This window comes from Triticum urartu, chromosome 4A (assembly GCF_056163025.1).
Source record: "Triticum urartu cultivar PI428250 chromosome 4A, HENAU_Tu73, whole genome shotgun sequence".
Lineage (NCBI taxonomy): Eukaryota > Viridiplantae > Streptophyta > Magnoliopsida > Poales > Poaceae > Triticum > Triticum urartu.
The window spans coordinates 613,717,366-613,739,873 of NC_141876.1; the positions used below are offsets into that span (position 1 = coordinate 613,717,366).

Consider the following 22,508-nt stretch of genomic DNA (forward strand, 5'->3'; position numbering starts at 1 on the left):
CGGGCGAGGTGGTGGGCGGCGGGGCGCGGCTTCGTGCGGCGTTGGGCGTCGAGGCGGGATGGGCCGACGGCTGTGGGGGAGTGCGGGGAGCGCGCGCGGGCGGGGGCGAGCCCGTGCGCGACGGCAGGCGGGACCGAGCCGCGGCGAGGTGGCCGCGCGCGGGGCGAGGCGGCCGCTAGCGGGGCTCGGCGCTGGCGGGGCGCGGCACGGCGGGCTCGAGCGGGCGGGGCGAGCGCGCACGGCGGCAGGCGGGGGCGCGCGGGCAATGGTGAGCGTGCGGGGCGAGGCGTGGCGAGGCGCTGGCGGGGCGGGGCGTAGCGGGCTCGAGCGGGCGGGGCTAGGCTCGGCTGCTGCTGCAGCAGCAGCACGGAGCAGGCGCGGGCGCGGGATGAAGTCGTGGTGCGGCCCGGCGGCAAGCGCGGTGGGCGGGCAGGGCGAGCTTGGCAGTGTACCGGCAGAGCCAGAGCGCGAGCTCGTGGGCGGGTGACAGGCGCGGCCGAGACGGACATTTTGGGATTGGTTGGTGTGTTGGGCGCCTCCAACTATACCCGGACGTGCATGTCCGTTTTCCCACCCATTGCCACCAAAACGGATAGAATTCGGACAAAACGGACGTCCGTTTGGGGTCATGCGGTGGGGTTGGCCTCACCCCTGCGATGGACCCTCCCAACCGCATCGCTCCCTGGCACTTTAAACGGTGGGTCCATGACAGCCAGGTGCTCGACTGGCACAACGGTCGCGTCCTCGTCCAAATGCTAGAGCGGGAGCGGTCCAGGGTCATCGTGTGCGACCCCTTGAAGGGCCAGCAGCACCACCTTCCTGCCGTTCCTTCGGGGGTAGTAGACATTTCAACGGGGCGGTGCTCTGCACAGCAGGCAGTGATCGGGGCCATGTGCATGGCCACTGCCATTCTAACCCCTTCAAAGTTGTCCTGCTGTGTATGTTGTCAGTGTCAAAACCGGCGGATCTCGGGTAGGGGGTCCCGAACTGTGCGTTTAAGGAGGATGGTAACAGGAGGCAGGGAACACGATGTTTTACCCAGGTTCGGGCCCTCTTGATGGAGGTAAAACCCTACGTCCTGCTTGATTTATTCTTGATGATATGAGTATTACAAGAGTTGATCTACCACGAGATCGGAGAGGCTAAACCCTAGAAGCTAGCCTATGGTATGATTGTATGTTGTCCTACGGACTAAAACCCTCCGGTTTATATAGACACCGGAAAGGGCTAGGGTTACACAAGGTCAGCTACAAAGAAGGAGATATCCATATCCGTACTGCCTAGTTTGCCTTCCACGCCAAGTAGAGTCCCATCCGGACACGAGACGAAGTCTTCAATCTTGTATCTTCATAGTCCACCAGCCCGACCAAAGGATATAGTCCGGCTGTCCGGAGACCCCCTAATGCAGGACTCCCTCAATAGCCCCTGAACCAGGCTTCAGTGACGATGAGTCTGGCGCGCAGTATTGTCTTCGGCATTGCAAGGCGGGTTCCTCCTCCGAATACACCACGGAAGAATTTGAATACAAGGATAGTGTCCGACCCTGCAAAATAAGTTCCACATGCCACCGTAGAGAGAATAATATTTCCACAAGTCTAATCTGCTGACTCGTTTTGGCAACATGTTCGCGCGGGGCCGGATACTTGGCTGCGAACATCGCGCACCGGCTGCCCGCTGCGGGGCAGATCATTCCTACCCCTGAACCTCATGAGAGGGTAGTCTTCCTCCACCACTTCCTCCGCGGACTAGGGTTTCCCCTCCATCCATTCGTCTGTGGTCTCATGTTCTACTACGGGCTGGACTTCCATGATCTGGCCCCGAACTTCGTTCTCAACATTTCGGCGTTCATCTCGTGTGTGAGGCTTTCCTCTGCATCCGTCCCCACTTTGGCATGTGGCTAAAGACCTTTAATATCAAGCCAAAGGTGGTGGGCGGCCAACAAGCAAAATGCGGAGGAGCCATGGTGGGCAAAATGCCCAACGTTATATGGCTTGAAGGCTCCTTCGTGGAGACCATAAAGGGGTGGCAATCGGCGTGGTTCTACATCACCGAGCCGCGCGACGCCAAATGGGTGGCCGCCCCCAAGTTTCGATTTGGAATCCCCACGCGGCTCACTTCCTGGAAAAGACAAGGGCCTGTCCTGGGGTCCTTCGGTGGAGCTGGACGGACTCCAGAAATGTATCCGGAATATGGCAGGCAAGAAGCTCAAGCTTGTCAACATAGTCCAGGTCATGCTCATCCGCCGGATCCTCTCGTGTCAACAACGGGATTTCAACTAGTGGGAGTTTGACCCGGCCCAGCACCAGACTCTGAGCGAGCTCTTCGACACGACGCACAAGGACGTCTGGAAGGTGTTGTTCAAGGGCGCCGAGGTCCCTCCCTCCCTCACCGAGGACCGCGGGCTAAGCGTGAAGCGCCGAGCGCATTCGGTGAGTTCCATACATCCGGTAGGATATTTTATTTCCCCTAGCTTAATCATGTGCGGGGTCTGATCTTCATACCTTTGACAGGACTGGGTGGAGACGTCGGGGCAGATTAACTGTACGGCCCCTCTGCCCGAGGACACTGCAGACGCTCTCCTTACGGAGATGCTGACTCCAGCCCCTTATAAGGTGCCGGAGAAGACCAAGAAGGCCAAGGGAACCCGAAAGAGTTCCCGACGCCCGGTGTTATCGGACTCATCATCCGATAACTCTGCGACACACTCCTCCCCCGAAGACGAGGAGGAGGAAGAAGAAGATGCTCCCCCTTCAGTTGGGGGAGACAAGAAAAGGAAGGCCGCCCCAACCGGGGTGGCGAAGGGTCCAAGAAGGGAAGGAATCTCCTTCCGGACTATTCCACCACCGGCGCCGAAGGAGAAGACGAGTGGCTGCTCAGGTCCAAGCCCCTGGCGAAGTCGTAAGTATTCGGATGCCAGAATAACTCATAGCATACCTTTGTCGCACTGCCTCTCCTAACGCCGAATTATGACTATGCAGACCGCCGCGAGCCCGTATCGATGTATCGTCGGACGGCTCCCTGGGCTCGTCGGATATGGATAGCGATCCACTTCTGACCGCCACCTCCCCTTGCCCTACGGACAACGCCGAGGTATTGCCTCAAGAGGCACTGGGCCGAGGGAGACAGTCCCGGAGGCGCCTCAAGGCGACCTTCCGGACTCCGGGAGCAGAGGGAGCAATGCTCCCGAGGGCTCCTAGTTCGGCCCTGAGCCAAACACCGCGCTGGAACCCCCAGTGGTTCTGGACTCGGGCAGGCGGCCTCCTTCCAAAAGGGGAAAAACGCCTGTGCAGCTGACCTCTGTCCATCCAGAGGCACCGAACAATCTGCTGGGAGCGCTTCGCAGCGCTTCCATCGACGAAGAGCACCGCACTATTATGAGTGCGGTGGTCCAAAAGGTTCAGTCTGCCAAGAGCGGACTGACTGAAGCCTATTCCAGCCTTCTAACAGGCTTTGAGGTAAGTTTTTGGAATATAGGAAAAATATTACCGCATAGACAGTAGCCCCTGATGCTCTGTTCGGTGTTCAAAAAGAAAAGCCGAACAGAGGATCAAACAATATCGCAGGAGTCTAATATAAGTATGTATGTATGCGTATGCAGGCTTCGTTGTTGGCCTCTGCCGCACTTACTGCGGAGGTCGCCGAACTGAAGGAGGACCTTAAAGGGTCCAAGGACGAGCTCGGCCTTGCCAAGAGGCAGCTCGAGGAGAACAAAGGTAAGTAGTACCTAGTCTATGGATATATATAAAAAGAATGCGATTGCAAAATGGCAGGATCATCGTAAATTTGCCAGGGGCCACGACCGAGGTGGCGACCCTGAAGCAAGCGCTATCCAAGGCCGAAAACGAAGCGACCAAGGAGCGCACCGAGCGGGAAAGGCATGAGGCATGGGTGGGCGAGGTGCAGCAAGAGCTCCACACTCTCGTGACAAAGCTAGAGGCGTTGGAGCTTGATTTGAAGACGCGAGAGTCCGAGCTTGCCGCGGCCCTCGAGAGCGCAAAGAGTGCCAAGGCCGAAGCCCAAAAGGCCCTCCAGGAGATTGATGCGATGAAGAAGATAGCGGCGGGTAAGGCATTCTATATGCAAAGTAAGCATGTGAAAGTGAATTACTTGTTACTTACCCGAATCCGGAGCTCTCCAGGAGCATTCGCAGATTTGCCCCGCAGCGTGTCGGATGCCGCACAGTTTTACCAGGCCGAGGAGGGAATCTCAACGAAGAAGTTGTTCTGGTCTCAGTATACTGGGACCGAACACCCGATGCCTTTGAGCGACCAGCTGAAGCAACTTGTCGAGCTGCACAAGGCGGCCGAACATGCCATGAGGGGCTTTATAGTCCGGATGTGGCCTGGGGATGCCCTTCCCAACAGCTACTTCGGCCTGGTGAGGCGGCTTGTGGATGCCTGCCCACGGCTTGAAGTCATCAAGCGGTCCGTCTGCATCGAAGGTGCATGCCGGACTTTCGCCCGTGTGAAGGTGCAATGGGCCAAGATGGACGCCGTGAAGATGGTGAAGGAAGGGCCGCTGCAGGGCAAGGAGCATCGCCACCCCGAGATGTACTATGAGGGTGTCCTGAAGGGCGCTCGTCTCGTAGCGGACGAGTGTACGAAAGATATAATATTCGAGTAAACTCGCTCGTGCAATCCTGTATTTATGAAAACTTGTTCATATGCGCTGTGCAACGCTTGTTTGAATTTAAAATATTACCTTCTGTTCGGTTGTTTATCAAATCTGAGAGATGGCTAGTCGTCGGCTTCTGCCCCCACGCCACGAGTGCTGGGGTGTTCGAGATAAACCTGAACACTATTGTTCCCATTGTTGGGTCCTTCGAGGGAGGTGCTCAGCACAACGAACAAGGCAATCGGACTATAATGCGTTATCACTCTCACTTAGCCATAGAATTCTATAATTTTAAATTTCGGCGAAGCCCCTAGTATTCGGAAGGCCAAATTCGGGGCACGATACACGCCTTAAGCCGGATAGGGCCGACTCCTCGCTCTAAGCGGCATAAGTCTTTAGGGACTCGAAAACCTCTCGAATAGCGACCAGTCTCTCGCCTTATCATGACAGTTAGTTTTAGCTTTCTCTACTGAGGTTCTTAGCCCAGCAGATTCGGAGCTAATGCATATATATAAAGGAAGAATGCAATAATAGTCTTAATGCTATGCATTTTTTATTCAAAAATGTGCGTTAAAGCAGAATGATACAAGTAGTGTGATAAGCAAAAAGTAGGACTGTTTGACATGTCCCTTCCAAGGGCAAGCTAAGGAATAGTATTAAAACAAATATTTCACTCGTTATCGTAATCCACCTGGGAGTTCCGTGGTGTGACGTAGCTTTCTGCCTCCTTGGTTGCTGCATCATGTGTTCGACAATCACGCTATCGGACAGGGTTTCCGGAGATTAAAGTCCTGAAAGAGAAAAATAACAAAGCAGAAAGCCCCTAGTGCGGTTTAAGCCGCGACTTGGGGCGTGCCGCCGTCGTGCCCCCCTCCCCTCCTGTGCCCATGGTATTTTTAATGCGTAATTATGTACGCGTGGCACGGATTTCGCCATTTGGCTGGGGCCGGGGTGGGGGCCGCATTGCTATGCGAGCTCGGGACGTGCCAGGCGGTCCGGTTGCCGATTACTCCGGGCGCGCTTGAAGTTGTCCGGGTCCTTAATTGCCGAACTAGTGGATTACCTTAAGAGGCTGCTTTGCGCTTCTGCTGCGAGGGCCGCAGTGTGCTCCCCCATGCGGAGAGAGCGCTCTGTGTTTCCATTGACTGTGATGACCCCCCGAGGCCCTGGCATCTTGAGCTTGAGATATGCATAATGCGGTACCGCATTGAATCTTGCAAATGCGGTTCGCCCGAGCAGTGCATGGTAGCCACTGCAGAACGGGACTATGTCGAAGATTAACTCTTCGCTTCGGAAGTTATCCGGAGATCCGAAGACCACTTCCAGTGTGACTGAGCCTGTGCAACGGGCCTCTACACCTGGTATGACGCCTTTAAAGGTCGTTTTAGTGGGTTTGATCCTTGAGGGGTCTATACCCATTTTGCGCACTGTGTCCTGATAAAGCAGGTTCAGGCTGTTGCCGCCGTCCATTAGGACTCGAGTGAGGTGAAATCCGTCAATGATTGGGTCTAGGACCAGTGCGGGGAATCCGCCATGACGGATGCTAGTGGGGTGGTCCCTGCGATTGAAGGTGATCGGAGAGGAGGACCATGGGTTGAACTTGGGGGCGACTGGCTCCAACGCATATACGTCCCTGAGCGCATGCTTCCGCTCCCTCTTGGGGATGTTGGTTGCGTATATCATGTTCACCGTCCGCACTTGTGGGGGGAACCTCTTCTGTCCTCTGGTGTTCGGCTGCCGGGGCTCCTCCTCGTCATCGCTATGTGACCCCTTATCTTTGTTTTTGGCATTTAACTTGCCGGCCTGCTTGAACACCCAACAGTCCCTGTTGGTGTGGTTGGCTGGCTTGTCAGGGGTGCCCTTTATTTAACACGAGCGATCGAGTATACGGTCCAAACTAGACGGGCCTAGAGTGCTTCTTTTGAATGTCTTTTTCCGCTGACCAGGTTTAGGGCCTTTGAATCCGGCATTGACTGTCGTATCCTCGGTATTGTCGCTATTACTGCGGCACTTATGCTTGTTGCGACGTGACCTGCCATTGCCGTCCTTGGTATCCGAAGTACCATGGTTCGTTGATATGTTATTACTACGAGCCAGCCAGTTGTCTTCTCCCGCGCAAAAGCGGGTCATGAGTGTCGTGAGGGCTGCCATAGATTTCGGCTTTTCCTGACCAAGGTGCCGGGCTAGCCACTCGTCGCGGATGTTGTGCTTGAAAGCTGCTAGGGCCTCTGCATCCGAACAGTCGACGATTTGATTTTTCTTTGTTAGGAACCGTGTCCAGAATGGCCTGGCCGATTCCTCTGGCTTCTGAATTATGTGGCTTAAGTCATCGGCGTCTGGTGGTCGTACATAAGTGCCCTAAAAGTTGTTGAGGAATGCGGCTTCCAGATCTTCCCAACAGCCAATGGACTCTGCTGGCAAGCTGTTGAGCCAATGTCGAGCTGGTCCTTTGAGTTTGAGTGGGAGGTATTTGATGGCGTGTAGGTCATCACCGCGGGCCATGTGAATGTGCAGGAGGAAATCCTCGATCCACACCGCAGGATCTGTTGTGTCGTCGTATGATTCTATATTTACGGGTTTAAAACCCTCTGGGATTTGATGATCCATTACTTCGTCTGTGAAGCATAAGGGGTGTGTGGCGCCTCTGTACTGGGCTATATCGCGCCGCAGCTCGAATGAGTCTTGTCCGCTGTGTTCGGCCCGGCCGGACTTGCTTTTGCTATATCCGACGTGACGATTATCGTCTCGCATAGTGGCGCGCCCTCTTGATGCGTAGATCGATCTTGCATTTTTTGCTTTGTCCTCCAATACATCTCTCAGGTCTGGCATATTTTATTGGGGAACGTAGTAATTTCAAAAAAATCCTATGCACATGCAAGATCATGGTGATGCATAGCAACGAGAGGGGAGAGTGTTGTCTACGTACCCTCATAGACCATTCGTGGAAGCGTTATATCAACGCGGTTGATGTAGTCGTACGTCTTCACGTCCGACCGATCCAAGTACCGAAAGCACGACACCTCCGAGTTCTGCACACGTTCGGCTCGGTGACGTCCTCGCCTTCTCGATCCAGCAAGAGGGGCGAAGTAGTAGATGAGTTCCGGCAGCACAACGGCGTTGTGACGGTGTTGGTGAAGAACAATCTCCGCAGGGCTTCGCCTAAGCACTACGAAAACTATGATGGAGGATAAACTAGAGGGGACGGGGTTGCCGGCACACGGCTTGGTGTTTCTTGATCTGTCTTTGGTGCTAGCCCTACCCCTCTATTTATATGTTGAGCCCTGGGGTCGAAACTTGGAGTAAAAGCCTCCTCAAAGTCAGTTTCACCCGAAAGGCAAGAGTCCTTCTCGGACTCCAGGGCTAGACGCCAGGGTTCCTGGCATCTAGCCTCTGGTCTCCGCAAAACTTCCTTTTGCACCTTTGGCCCAGATAAAGTGTTCTCGTGCCCAAACATTTCGGGAAACATCCGGAACCCCTTCCGGTGAATTCCGGAACCCTTCCAAAGATCAAACACTACTATCCACATATCAATCTTTACTTCCGGACCATTCCGGAGTTCCTCATCATATCTGTGATCTCATCCAAAACTCCGAACAACATTCGGTCACCAACATACATAACTCATAGTACTATATCGTCAACAAACGTTAAGCGTGCGGACCCTACGGGTTTGAGAACTATGTAGACATGAACGAGACACCTCTCTTGTCAATAACCAATAGCGGGACCTGGATGCCCATATTGGCTCCTACATATTCTACGAAGATCTTTATCGGTCAGACCGCATAACAACATACGTTGTTCCCTTTGTCATCGGTATGTTACTTGCCCGAGATTCGATCGTCGGTCTCTCAATACCTAGTTCAATCTCGTTACCGGCAAGTCTCTTTACTCGTTCCGTAATACATCATCCCGCAACTAACTCATTAGTTGCAATGCTTGCAAGGCTTATAGTGACGTTCATTACCGAGTGGGCCCAGAGATACCTCTCCGATAATCGGAGTGACAAATCCTAATCTCGAAATATGCCAACCCAACAAGTACCTTTGGAGACACCTGTAGGGCACCTTTATAATCACCCAGTTATGTTGTGACGCTTGGTGGCACACAAAGTGTTCCTCCGGTAAATGGGAGTTGCATAATCTCATAGTCATAGGAACATGTATAAGTCATGAAGAAAGCAATAGCAACAAACTAAACGATCAAGTGCTAAGCTAACGGAATGGGTCAAGTCAATCACATCATTCTCCTAATGATGTGATCCCATTAATCAAATGACAACTCATGTCTATGGTTAGGAAACATAACCATCTTTGATCAACGAGCTAGTCAAGTAGAGGCATACTAGTGACACTCTGTTTGTCTATGTATTCACACATGTATTATGTTTCCGGTTAATACAATTCTAGCATGAATAATAAACATTTATCATGATATAAGGAAATAAATAATAACTTTATTATTGCCTCTAGGGCATATTTCCTTCAGTCTCCCACTTGCACTAGAGTCAATAATCTAGTTCACATCACCATGTGATTTAACATCAATAGTTCACATCACCATGTGATTAACACCCATAGTTCACATCGACATGTGACCAACACTGTCGGTGTCAGAACCGGCGGATCTCGGGTAGGGGGTCCCGAACTGTGCGTCTAGGCTGGATGGTAACAGGAGGCAAGGGACACGAAGTTTTACCCAGGTTCGGGCCCTCTCGATGGAGGTAAAACCCTACGTCCTGCTTGATTAATATTGATGATATGGGTAGTACAAGAGTAGATCTACCACGAGATCGAGGAGGCTAAACCCTAGAAGCTAGCCTATGGTATGATTGTTGATGTGTATGTTGTCCTACGGACTAAAACCCTCCGGTTTATATAGACACTGGATAGGGTTAGGGTTACATAGAGTCGGTTACAATGGTAGGAGATCTAAATATCCGCATCGCCAAGCTTGCCTTCCACGCCAAGGAAAGTCCCTTCCGGACACGGGACGGAGTCTTCAATCTTGTATCTTCATAGTACAGGAGTCCGGCTGAAGGTATAGTTCGGCCATCCGGACAGCCCCTAATCCAGGACTCCCTCAGTAGCCCCTGAACCAGGCTTCAATGATGATGAGTCCGGCGCGCAGATTGTCTTTGGCATTGCAAGGCGGGTTCCTCCTCCAAGTACTTCATAGAAGATTTCGAACACAAAGATAGTGTCCGGCTCTGCAAAATAAGTTTCCACATATTGCCATAGAGAGAATAATATTTACACAAATCTAATCTGCTGACGTATTCTGTAGTGTGACATCACACCACGGCCAAGCTTTTATTCGAACCGTTTTACTGTCCCATCTAAGTGCGTTATGCGAGGCGGTTTCCTTGGCACGTCTTGTTAAAGCAAAGATCGTGTCCCCTTATTCCGGGATTCTCATCAATACGGGCGTGGGTAACCCAACCGCTTCTAGGATCCTAGATTATAGGCAAGCCCAAGCAGACACGGGGAGGACGCTTGATATTCACCCTCTTTATAAAGGGACCAGGCGTTTATTTTTCCCTCCCGTGCTCAATCGAATCTTCCCCCACCTCAAGCTCAAGCGCCCGAAGTTCAGGTCAGGTGCTCCGAACCTTCAGTCATGTCCGGATCTAGCCTTCAAGGCCGATGGGTGCCTTCCTCCGTCATGGAAGAAGACATCAAAACGTTGAGGGAGGCCAAATATCTGATCGCCAAGATTTTGCATCGGCTGCCTCCCCGAGGGCAGGTCGTCCCTACCCCCGAACCCAACGAGAACGTCGTGTTCGTTTCCCACTTCCTCCGAGGTCTAGGCCTTGCTATGGATCCTTTCGTCAGGGGTTTGATGTTTTATTACGGGCTAGACTTCCATGATCTAGCTCCGGACTCCTTTCTTCAAATCACGACATTTATTGTCGTGTGTGAGGCATTCCTCCGGGTTACCCCTCACTTTGGCTTGTGGCTCAAGACCTTTGAAGTGAAGCCGAAGATGGTCGAGGGGCAACATGCAGCGTGTGGAGGTGCCTCAGTATGCAAGATGACGGGAGCTCCGTGGCCCAAAGGTTCCATCCCGGAGGTGTCTGAATTGTGGCAACAGGAGTGGTTCTATATCACGGCTCCTCGAAGCGCCAAGTGGGCGGCCGCCCCTGTTTTCTGCTCGGGCCCTCCACCACAACTGATGTCATGGATCAACAGGGGTCTGAGCTGGGGTCCAGCCAAGGACGTGCCTATACTGCAAAGCCGCATTCGAGATCTCTTCAATGGAGATTTTAGTTTGGTTGCGGTAGCACAAGTTATGCTGGTTCGCCAAGTCCAACCTTGCAAACGCCGCCCCCTTCGCTTGTGGGAGTTCAATCCCGAGGGACCATGTGTCATTCAAATTGTCCTCGGTTTGACGCATGAGGAGATGTACAAGTCATTCTTCGGACCTCAGGTAGAGTGTCCGGAAATCACCGAGGACGTGGGCCTGAGTAGTACCCACACCGCCGAACAGGTAAGGAATCTTCCGGCCGAACATACTGTCTCTCATTTGTTACGAAGTTATTTCTGAGAATTCGCTTTCTGATCAGGACTGGCTAGCGAAGGCAAAGTTGATTCGGTGTTCGGCCCCCCTCCCCGAGGGTTTGGAAAATCCGGTCCTGGAAAAGATGCTCCAGATCGTGCCTTGCCCGGAGCCCTTGAAGGAAGATACCGCAGAGGACAGTAAGGGCGGACGCGGGCCCCCAACGCTGCCCATTCTAACCGAGGGAGTGGGCGTCTCCATGAAGGAAGACGACCGGAAGAGGAAAAGGACCGCGCCCGGGGATTCGGAAGCCGAAGCTTCCAAATGGGAGAAGAAGTCTCCCACCGAGAGTCCTACCTTGCGGGGTGCTGTTGCCGCACAAAGTCCGCGGGGGGATCAATTCTCCCACAAGTCATAAGTGACCCGGAATACTTTAACAGTACAGATATGTCATCTTTTTCTTCTAAGAAAATAACCACTTCATATATCTTTAGCAGTTCGGGCCTTAGCCCCTCTCAAATGAGCTCATCTTCAGGGGATCTTCTTCCAGTGATGATGGGGAGCGAAACGCCTCCTCCGGACTACTCCGCTCCAGAAGCGGGTGACCCTGAAGTTTCGTCGCGGAGGGCCTCTCCGAGTCCGGTGAGGCCAGAAGATAATCCCACTGACCCCCGAAGCTCCCAGTGTCCGGCTCCCGAAGAGAGCAGACAAAAGAGTCCGGCACCGTCTAGTGTGCGATCGGATGTTCTGAGGGAGTTGGTGGGGCGAGCGGCCATCTCAGATGAATACCGTGTGCTGATGAATACGGTGATGGAGAGAATATCATCCGCCGAAAGCGGATTGCATGAAGCTTTTATGAGTCTACTGACTGGCTTTGAGGTACGTAAAAGAATGTATGATAGTCCTGCACATGCTAGGTGTGCTCTGTGTAGATAGTAGCCCCTGAGACTCTGGTTGTCGTTGGAAACGACGACGAACAGAGGATCAAATTCCCAGGTAATAACCATACCGCCTCTATGTGCAGGTGATGGAAGCTCCGGTGGCTAGCCGGACTAGGGAGTTTGCCCATTTAGAACGGCAGTTGGATGCGGCAGACACCGACATCGAGCTTGTTAACAAAAGGCTTGACGAGGCACAGGGTAAGTGTCTATATCTGGTAAACGTCACATAGGAAGAGCAGCATAATGCCAGTATCTTTAATATGTTGTGACTGCAGATGGAGCTGCCACTGTTGAAGCCTTGCGGGCAGAACTTGCCCGAGCCAAGGAACAAGTGAGGTTGGTTAATGCGGCTGCTCTGAAGGCGGCCGAAGAGTTGCAAGCCAAGAAGGCCGCACATGGCAAAAGCCGAGATAAGATGGCCAAGATGGCCATAGAATTAAAAGCCACCGCCAACCGTTGCCGGGTTCTTGAAAAGGAAAACCAGGCTAAAGCATCGGACCTTGAGAAGGCTGCTGTGACGAGAAAAGACCTTTGCTCTGCTATGAGGGCAAAGAAGGAGGAGCTGCGGAAAGCCAGGGATATTGTCGCTGGGAAATCCTTTATGTTGCGGAGGAAGTTCGGAGATCCACGGTATGCCCCTCTGGATCGGTTGTGGAGCTCGGAGGATGTGTATATGGATTTGGTGGCGAGCGCTGCCGATGCGGCCAAGTACTTCCAGGGTCAAACGGACCATGGAGTAGACCAGCTATTTTGGAGACAATTCCATACTCCCGAGCGTCCACTTTCATTGACTGACCAATTAGCCGAATGGGCCGAACTAAATAGGTTGTCCGGACTCGCCATGAGGTCCGTTGTGGATCAGCTATGGCCGGAAAGGTCGAAACCGAACAACTATTTCAGCTTGGTGCAGCAGCTCCTGGACGTGGTGCCGCGCATTAATGCGATGAAGAGGTCGGCGTGCATAGAGGGCGCACGGATGGCCTTTGCCCATGTCAAGCCATACTGGGCGGAGATGGATGCTACCAATGTTGCAGCGCGGGATTCGGCCATAGGTCGAAAGGCTGCTGAGCACTACTTTGAAGAAGTTTTGGAGGGTGCCCGTTTGGTAGAGACCAAGTGCTCAAAAAATATTATGTTTGAGTGATATGTAATCTCATTGTAAGCGAAGTGCTTTTATAGAGTTTTATAAGGCAATTTTTATACTTTTGCCTGAAAGTAATATGATGCCTCCTGGGCAGCCGTTTTTGTATACGTGTGTATAACCTGAAAGATTGCAGTCGTCGGCTTCAACCCCCACGCATATAATGCGGAGGTGCTAGCAAAAACACGCCTTCACACTTAACCCAACGTCTTGGTCCTATTAAGGAGGTGATAGCGGAGCGAGCGAGGCAACCGGACTATAATGCTTTAACACTTTCACTTAGCCATAGGAGTTTGATAGTGGGGCTACGAGATAGCCCCTGGTGGCTCCGCACTCTCCCGATCTTGGGGTGCGTACATGCCTGGCCGGAAAACGGCCCTTCATTAAGGCGGAGGAATTCTATCATTCCCACAGGTCATCGAGTGGTTGACCAGTCTCGCGCTATATCATGACAGTCAGTTTTTGGCTTTCTCTACTGAGGTGCTCGTCCGGATGAACTAGGGCACAATCGCAGTAGTTCTCCTGGTGCTACCTTAGCCGCACTACAAGAAATATGTCAACTTATGACCTTCTGTCAGTGACCTCGAAGAATTGGTCATAAATTTATGACCATTTTAGATGAATTGGTCAAAAGCTGTTCAGGGGGCTCCAAACCCTAAACCATTGCGACCATTTTGGTCAAAAAGGTCGTAATTTCCTTACACGAAATGGTCACAAAGCAAACAGTGCTAGTCCGCTGCCTTATTTCTAGTTGTTAATGACCAATATAGATGGTCATAGCCTTGTAGATTGTGGTGGGTTGTGATGACTAGGCGCCATCTCATCAGTTTTGCCTATGTGTCATGTCCATGTGGCAGTTTTTGCCCTAGGTTGTGAAGCAACCTATATTTCTATCATTCCCAAAATTCCCAAAAAAATCACATAAATTCTTTGGGGCATATCTTCATCAAATATGTTAAAATCCTTCCTTGCCTAGTTCAAAACTAATTCAACAATATTCATTTTCCTATTTTGTTCACAACAACACTTTATGAAGGAAGTGCTATTTATATATTCTTGATTGCCCTCAGAATTTTTGGGCACTCTTTCCTATCCAAATTATTACCGCATAACAAAATTCAGCTCCATTTGCCTAGCAAATCTTCCTCGGCAAATTTCCAAAGTTTTTGTCCACCTAGAAGCATTGTGAAGGAAGTACCTTTTTTATATCTCTAAATGACATGAAATTCATATAGTTCCTTCATATGCCCAAATTATCAACCTCCTCAAAATTGCAGCTCAGTCAAATCATCTATGTGAGCCCAGGTTTAATTTATATTTTATGGCCAAATTGGCATGTTGCAAAGCAAGTGTTATATAGACCCCTCCTATTACCCTCAAACTTTTCGGGCACTCTTACATACCCAAATCATTGCCACATGATAATATTCAGCTCAAGTTTCCTAGTAAATCTTTCTCGGGAAATTTCCAAAGTTTCTACCTCGAGAGAAGCTTTGTGAAGTAAGTACTAGCTAGGCTTACCCAAATGATCTGAAAATTTACCAGCGCATGACCATACCTAAGTAACTTACCTACACCAATTTTGAGATCATTTCATTCATCCAATCTCTCTCACTAGTTTTCCCAAGTTTCTGTCCATAGAAGAGCATTGTGAAGGAAGTACTTCTTTGGCATATCCAAATGGTATCAATTTTCTACAATGCTTTCCTATGCCCAAATAACCATCCTCCACAAAATTTCAGCTCACTCCATTCATTATTTTGAGCCCAGCTTCAACATTCATATTTTTGTCCAGCGTGGTACTTTGCAAAGCAAGTACCACCTAGGATCCTCCTTTTGAGCTAAAAATTTGTGAAGACATTCTCCTTAGTAGATGATCATCCTTAGCCAAAACTCACGCTCATTGGCCATGTGCATTTCCCATACCGCTAATCAAACACTTGGCTGCTAATTCATGTTTGAGCATCGATCGGTCTCTTCGTGAGAATCTTATGTTGTAATTTTCTTCCTAGCACCAACCTAGGGAGTGCCTAACCCACTAGACATGCCTAGGCCGCCCAGAACACATGACAACATTACGGTCACGCGGTGACCACGCGACGGGCATGCGAGTTTACGCGCTCTAGAGTTGGGGCCCTCGGCCACCGCCCAAACCTCGACGTATCGCCAACAAACCATGTATTTATGATTAAATAGGTCCTTATGTAACTAGAAATGATTTTTGGAAAAAATAAATAGCAAACTATGAGGCAGCTATAGTTCAAATTTGCCCGGCTTCCAGCTGAATCGACGGAAATTTGTCTTTTTCACGAGAGGTGGATCAAAAAAATTTACACCAAACCATTTTGTCAATTGTGCATTAAATATGGCCTAGTATTTTATAAAAATGATTTGGTCCAATTTTGCAACAATTATTTGGTAGTTCCTTCACAAAAAAACCTCCTTTCGGGCACTCAGAAAATGGAAAATGTGTTTTCCGTGCAAAGAAAATGAAAACTCCCTTAGGCAACATTGTTTGTAATTCCAATATGCACCCTTGTGCACAATATGAGATCATTTGAACAAACTATGCCAAGAATGTGGCCATAAGATTGATTATTTGGCTTGAAAGCCATTGATCTCCACACGTGATAGCTCGTTTCTGAGAACACTTTTTTAAAATAATTGCCGTATTACAAGTTTATTATTTTTTCTAGGAACTTGGTCACATATAATGACACAATGCGAAGGTTTCCCAATTTTTTGATTTTTTTTGAATTTTTTATGCCCATTTCAAAATGCGGTCAAAACGGCGAGAATGACCGTTCCTAGCTAGTCGTTGAATCTTGGAATTTTTTTGGTGTTTCTCTGATTAAATAGATACTTATGTACCTAGAAATGATTTTTGGAAAAAATAAAGAGCAAACTATGAGGCAGCTACAGTTCAAATTTGACTCGCTTCCAACTGAATCGGCGGGAATTTGTCTTTTTCACCAGAGGTGGATAAAAACTTTTTACACCCAACCATTTGGTCAATTATGCATTAAATATGGCCTAGTATTTTATAAAAATGATTTGGTCCAATTTTGCAACAATTATTTGGGAGGTCCTTCACAAAAAACCTTCTTTTGGGCACTCAAAAAATGGAAAATGGTTCTTTCGTCCAAAGAAAAAGAAAACTTCCTTAGGCAACATTGTTTGTCATTCCAATATGCACCCTTGTGCACAATATGAGATCATTTGAACAAACTATGCCATGAATGTGGCCATAAGATTGATCATTTGGCTCGAAAGCCATGAATCTTCACGCATGATAGCTCATTTCTGAGAACACTTTTTTAAAATAATTGTCGAATTGCAATTTTATTATTTTTCCTGGGAACTTGGCAACATATAATGACACAATGCGAAGGTTTACAAATTTTTTGATTTTTTTTGAATTTTTTATGCCCGTTTCAAAATGCGGTCAAAACGGCGAGAATGACCGTTCCTTGCTAGTGGTTGAATCTTGGAATTTTTTTGGTGTTTCTCTGATTAAATAGATACTTATGTACCTAGAAATGATTTTTGGAAAAAATAAAGAGCAAACTATAAGGTAGCTACAGTTCAAATTTGACCCGCTTCCAACTGAATCGGCGGGAATTTGTCTTTTTCACGAGAGGTGGATCAAAACTTTTTACACCCAACCATTTGGTCAAATGTGCATTAAATATGGACTAGTATTTTAGAAAAATGATTTGGTACAATTTTGCAAGAAACACATGGTAGGTCCTTCACAAAAAAAACACATTTTGGTCACTCAGAAAATGAAAAATGGTTCTTTTGAGCAAAGAAAATGAAAACCTCCCAAATCAACATTGTTTCTCATGCCTAAATACACACATGTACAAAATATTGGTTTATTTGAACTAAATATAAGAGGTTAAATGTTTGCCTGAATAAGAGGGTACAAACTATAAGAGAAAAAACAAAAAATGCTTAATTTTGATTGGTGGAACCAGCTGTGGCATGGATCAGTGACATGGCAAACATCTGTCCATCCATCCATCCATCCGTCCATCCACCCCTCCGCTCTCTCAGCTAACCCTAGCGCTCGCAGATCCCTTCCCTCGCCGCCACCCTCCCCTCCCCTCGCAGATCCATCCTTCCCCTCCCTCCTTTCCCTCCGGCAAGATCGCTGTGCTTTACTCCTCCCTCCTTCCCCTCCGGCAAGATCCCACATCCATCGATCCATCCTCAACCGGAACCCCTCTCCCGATGCCAGATCCAATCCTCCTCCCTCCCTCCTCGCCCCGGCTCCCTGCTCCCCTTCCCTTCCAGATCGCCGCCACCACCTCCCTCCTCCTCCCTCGCCCCGGTTCCCTGCTCCGCCGAGGCCGCCGCCGGGAGATCCGACTTCGCCGACGGGAATGGGGCCGGATCTGAAGGAAATATGCCCTAGAGACAATAATAAAGTTATTATTTATTTCCTTATAATCATGATAAATGTTTATTATTCATGCTAGAATCGTATTAACCGGAAACATAATACATGTGTGAATACATAGACAAACAAAGTGTCACTAGTATGCCTCTACTTAACTAGCTCGTTAATCAAAGATGGTTATGTTTCCTAACCATGAACAATGAGTTGTTATTTGATTAACGGGATCACATCATTAAGAGAATGATCTGATTGACATGACCCATTCCATTAGCTTAGCACCCGATCGTTTAGTATGTTGCTATTGCTTTCTTCATGACTTATACATGTTCCCATAACTATGAGATTATGCAACTCCCGTTTACCGGAGGAACACTTTGGGTACTACCAAACGTCACAACATAACTGGGTGATTATAAAGGAGTACTACAGGTGTCTCCAAAGGTACATGTTGGGTTGGCGTATTTCAAGATTAGGTTTTGTCACTTCGATTGTCGGAGAGGTATCTCTGGGCCCTCTCGGTAATGCACATCACATAAGCCTTGCAAGCATTGCAACTAATGAGTTAGTTGCGGGATGATGTATTACAGAACGAGTAAAGAGACTTGCCAGTAAAGATATTGAACTAGGTATTGGATACCGACGATCGAATCTCGGGCAAGTAACATACCGATGACAAAGGGAACAACGTATGTTGTTATGCGGTCTGACCGATAAAGATCTTCGTAGAATATGTAGGAGCCAATATGGGCATCCAGGTCCCACTATTGGTTATTGACCGGAGACGTGTCTCGGTCATGTCTACATTGTTCTCGAACCCGTAGGGTCCGCACGCTTAAGGTTACGATGACAGTTATATTATGAGTTTATGCATTTTGATGTACCGAAGGTTGTTCGGAGTCCCGGATGTGATCACGGACATGACGAGGAGTCTCGAAATGGTCGAGACGTAAAGATTGATATATTGGAAGCCTATGTTTGGATATCGGAAGTGTTCCGGGTGAAATCGGGATTTTACCGGAGTACCGGGAGGTTACCGGAACCCCCCGGGAGCTAAATGGGCCATGATGGGCCTTAGTGGAAAAGAGAAGAGGCAGCCCTACATGGGCTGCGCGCATCCCCCTTCCCCTAGTCCTATTAGGACTAGGAGAGGTGGCCGGCCCCCTCTCTCTCTTTTCCCCCTCCGCGAATCCTATTCCAACTAGGATTGGGGGGGGGGGGAATCCTACTCCCAGAGGGAGTAGGACTCTCCTGGCGCGCCTCCTATGGCCGGCCAGCCTCCCCCCTCTAATCCTATATATACTGAGGCAGAGGCACCCCAGAAACACACAAATTGATCCACGTGATCTATTCCTTAGCCGTGTGTGGTGACCCCAGCCACCATATTCCTCGATAATACTGTAGCGGAGTTTAGGCGAAGCCCTGCTACTGTAGTGCATCAAGATCGTCACCACCCGTCGTGCTGACGGAACTCTTCCCCGACACTTTGCTGGATCGGAGTCCGGGGATCGTCATCGAGCTGAACGTGTGCTCGAACTCGGAGGTGCCGTAGTTTCAGTGCTTGATCGGTTGGATCGCGAAGACGTACGACTACTTCCTCTACGTTGTGTCAAAGCTTCCGCAGTCAGTCTGCGTGGGTACGTAGACAACACTCTCCCCTCTCGTTGCTATGCATCACATGATCTTGCGTGTGCGTAGGAAATTTTTTGAAATTACTACGAAACCCAACAGGATCCGCCACGCCCGAGCGCTCCATCCTCGTCGATAGGGATGACTACATCCTGGCCTCGGCGCTTCCGGCAGCGGCGGCTCATCTCCTTCCTCGGGCACCACAACTTCAACCGCACCATGGATGTGTAAGCACGCAGTCGTGTCTCCCCCTCCCCCCTTCAAACCTGCCTCTGCGAATGCATCTCTTGATCCGGGAAACGCACGCGCGCGCGCAGGTTGGTGACCCAGACGGACGTGTTCCTGTGCCTGAAGCACCTGGCCGAGCTGGTGGACGTGGGCTCCTGGGACAAGGCCATTGACTACCTCTCCCGCTTCCTGCCCTCCGACCGCCCGCTGGGCGTCCACGGCCGCGCCCTCTTCCACTACCTCCGCGTGCACAAGGCCATCGACGACGTGCTCGCCGGAGCCCCGGAGGCGCGCTCCGTCACCACCGCCCTTGACCAGTGCATCATCCGCCGCCCCACCAAGAGCCATGCCGTCACCAGGCTCCGCGCCATCTTGTCTCCGATCGACCCGGGGCTTGTCGAATCCTCCTCCCCCACTGCCTCAAGGTACGGCGATTCCTTCCCCTCTCCTCCCTGTATCGTCTAGATCCGCATTTCTGTGGTGCTCTGTGATAGTTGGGCGTCTAGTATTGTGGAATTTGGCTCCGATCTGTGGTTAGATCGGTGAAGATTTGGCGAGTTCGTAAGGATTTCGCGGGTACTAATTTGTAATTAATGGGTGGATGTGCTCGTGCACAGGATGGATGGTCGAAATCTATGCATGTTTTATGTACTAGTCCGTCAGTTCCTGCTCATAGATTCCCCCAACTAGCTTGTGTGCCATGTAAAAAATTATATCTAGACGTGATCTTTCTAATAGGCTTAGGATTGTAGATTGGTTTTAACCGGAAGATAGGTTTCTTTTCTCAGATGATAAGCATGGCCCCCAGTTATATGGGGATCCGTGAGATAATTGATGATTTAGATGTGCCAGAACCTATTTGCTCGCTAGCATCTCTATGATGAAGAAAATATGCTCCTGCCGTTTGTTGAGTCTCTGGATTGATGTATAAGCCTATCTATTGTCGTGTAGATATTGTGTTTATTTTGTAATTTGTACTGAAGGGTTAGGCCTACCGTCTTCCAGGCGAATTCCTGATGCCGCATGGTTTCATCGGTTAATCTATGCATGTTTTATCTATTACAGCTAGTCTATTCTGGTTTGATAGCTCTTTATGATCCAATTCAATAGTAGCTTGTCTGTGATTATCTTCTTCTCCGCACGCGTATGCTGCCTGATCTGTCGCTCTTGATCAGATTTTTGTTGTACCATTGAAATAGCAAATACACGTATGTTAGTGTCATATGTGCTTGATTTATTACCACGAAGCTAGGTTTCTCTTAGCTAATACAAGCATTTCAGGCAGCTATGTGGAATCAGAATCCCTAGATCAATGAAGTACTGCTGCATATCAATAAGAAGTACGTAGGGCTATTTGACCGACTCACTTACTAGCCGTAGTAGCCAGTGCTTAGCTCTGTATGGTGGTCATTGCTTCGTTGAATTGCTTGGTGTTGCTGTAGCCGTAGTAGCCAGTGCTACTGTTTCCACAATCGATGCTTACTAAAAGATCATGACTAGTACTGTGACATATGCTCGATGACTAAAAATATGTTCATTTATAAGATTTTTTCAGTAAAGTGGAACTTCTTAAATATTGCATGCTGAAGTAAACTTAAATGAAATGTGCAGCGCAGTACATTACCAGAAGCAGACTGGCCATGGACTCAATCATTCTTTGTGATTACAGTTTGACTGTATCTCCAGCATTGACAAATACCATTGCTTGTTCAATTTTATACTGGAGTTGCTTGTTCAAATACCATCTATGTTCTGCTGATGGTTCTCACTCTGTTTGGTAACAGACTCTGCTTTAGGAAAGTCTCACAGTACAGTACTACTAGTAGATAAGATACTCCTTAAACTTTGGATCAAGTAAACTGTCTCATATATTTTATGCTCCTCAAACTTCACAGTACAGTACTACATTGTTATGCTCCTCAAACTTCACAGTACAGCACTACATTGTTATGCTCCTGTTATCTCAACTCTTATAGTATGATGAATCAAGTAAACTAAAAGCACCACCCTGTTCTGTCTGTGCAGACTGACCTCCGCTTCCAGAGCCATGCGGTGCTGGCCCTTCAGGAGGCTGCAGAGGCCTACCTGGTGGGTCTCTTCGAGGATCCGTGGCGAGAGGGCTTAAGGTGCTTGCTTTGCCTGTGGGAATGGTGTCCTGAGACGAGTGGAGGAAGCGGTGTCCGAGGCCAGGGAGCTTTCCTCTCCAGGTCCGTCTCCCGAATCATGGTGCAATTTCTAGCACTGATCAGTGCCCCGCGATTGAAGCTAGCTGTTTTACTGCCTTGTGCCATTGAGCAACTTGTGCTTGGTTTCAGTTGCCATGAAAAAGAAAATCTTGCTTCCATTTTATCAGTGCTGATTCATTAGTCATATTTTGTGTCTATTAAGTCACGTAAAAATCACATAACTTTATCAGTGCCTAACATTATATTTAAGCTATACTTTGTTGTAAGTTCTTGCTTATATTAGTGTCATTCATTTCTGTTCTAATTAATGTGGAACCGAGAATGAACATTTTTCTCTCTTTTTAGACTGCTAGATTGTACAAGTTGAACAATCTGCTCTAGTTTAAACAAGTTGGGATCCATCAATACAATAGGACTTAGTTTACATTTCATCTTGCTTGTAATCAATATCCTCACTTCTAATTTACCTCAAGTTTACCGTTTACCGAAAGTTTCAAATTCTTATGTTGGTTTATGTTCTATTTGTAGGTTATGAGATGTGCTGCTGGAGACATGCCGTTAGCAAACTGGAAGTGATGCAACCAAATCTAATTGGAAGCATGGCCTTCTTGTAGGTTTGCACATAAGTGGAACTTGTAGTGTATAAGTAGTCGCTGGAGCTGTGATGGTGATCTTTCTTTTGACTGGCTGTCGTTTGTTATAGATGACAATCTTTTAGTTGCTGCTTCAAATGATGTAACTGCAAGAAATGATGTATGATTGTACAGTGAAACAAATGTTGCTTTGATAGCAAAATTGAAAAAAACTGAATTGATTCTCTGTTGTCCAGTCCTTTGAATTAGTGGGCTGAAAATATTGATGGGCTAGAA

At 49.0% G+C, this 22,508-nt stretch overlaps 1 protein-coding gene across 1 annotated transcript; it reads left to right on the forward strand.

Annotated features, from left to right (window-relative positions):
* The first annotated feature begins 656 nt into the window (after positions 1–656).
* LOC147977360 (uncharacterized) lies at positions 657–22,215 on the forward strand. The gene is made up of 6 exons (XM_087521140.1): positions 657–938; positions 19,328–19,452; positions 19,543–19,827; positions 21,354–21,384; positions 21,479–21,541; positions 22,168–22,215. Exons 1-6 carry the CDS (start codon positions 657–659, stop codon positions 22,213–22,215), a joined length of 834 nt encoding a protein of 277 aa, XP_087377266.1.
* Positions 22,216–22,508: the final 293 nt, after the last annotated feature.

Bases quoted from the DNA above. Each gene is read 5' to 3' on its own strand.
- LOC147977360 (XM_087521140.1), top strand. From the start codon at position 657: ATGGACCCTCCCAACCGCATCGCTCCCTGGCACTTTAAACGGTGGGTC. The intron at 19,828-21,353 runs GTCTCCGATCGA...TTCACAGTACAG, and splicing joins ACCAGGCTCCGCGCCATCTT to TACTACATTGTTATGCTCCT. The intron at 21,542-22,167 runs GTGGGTCTCTTC...TTCTATTTGTAG, and splicing joins AGGCTGCAGAGGCCTACCTG to GTTATGAGATGTGCTGCTGG.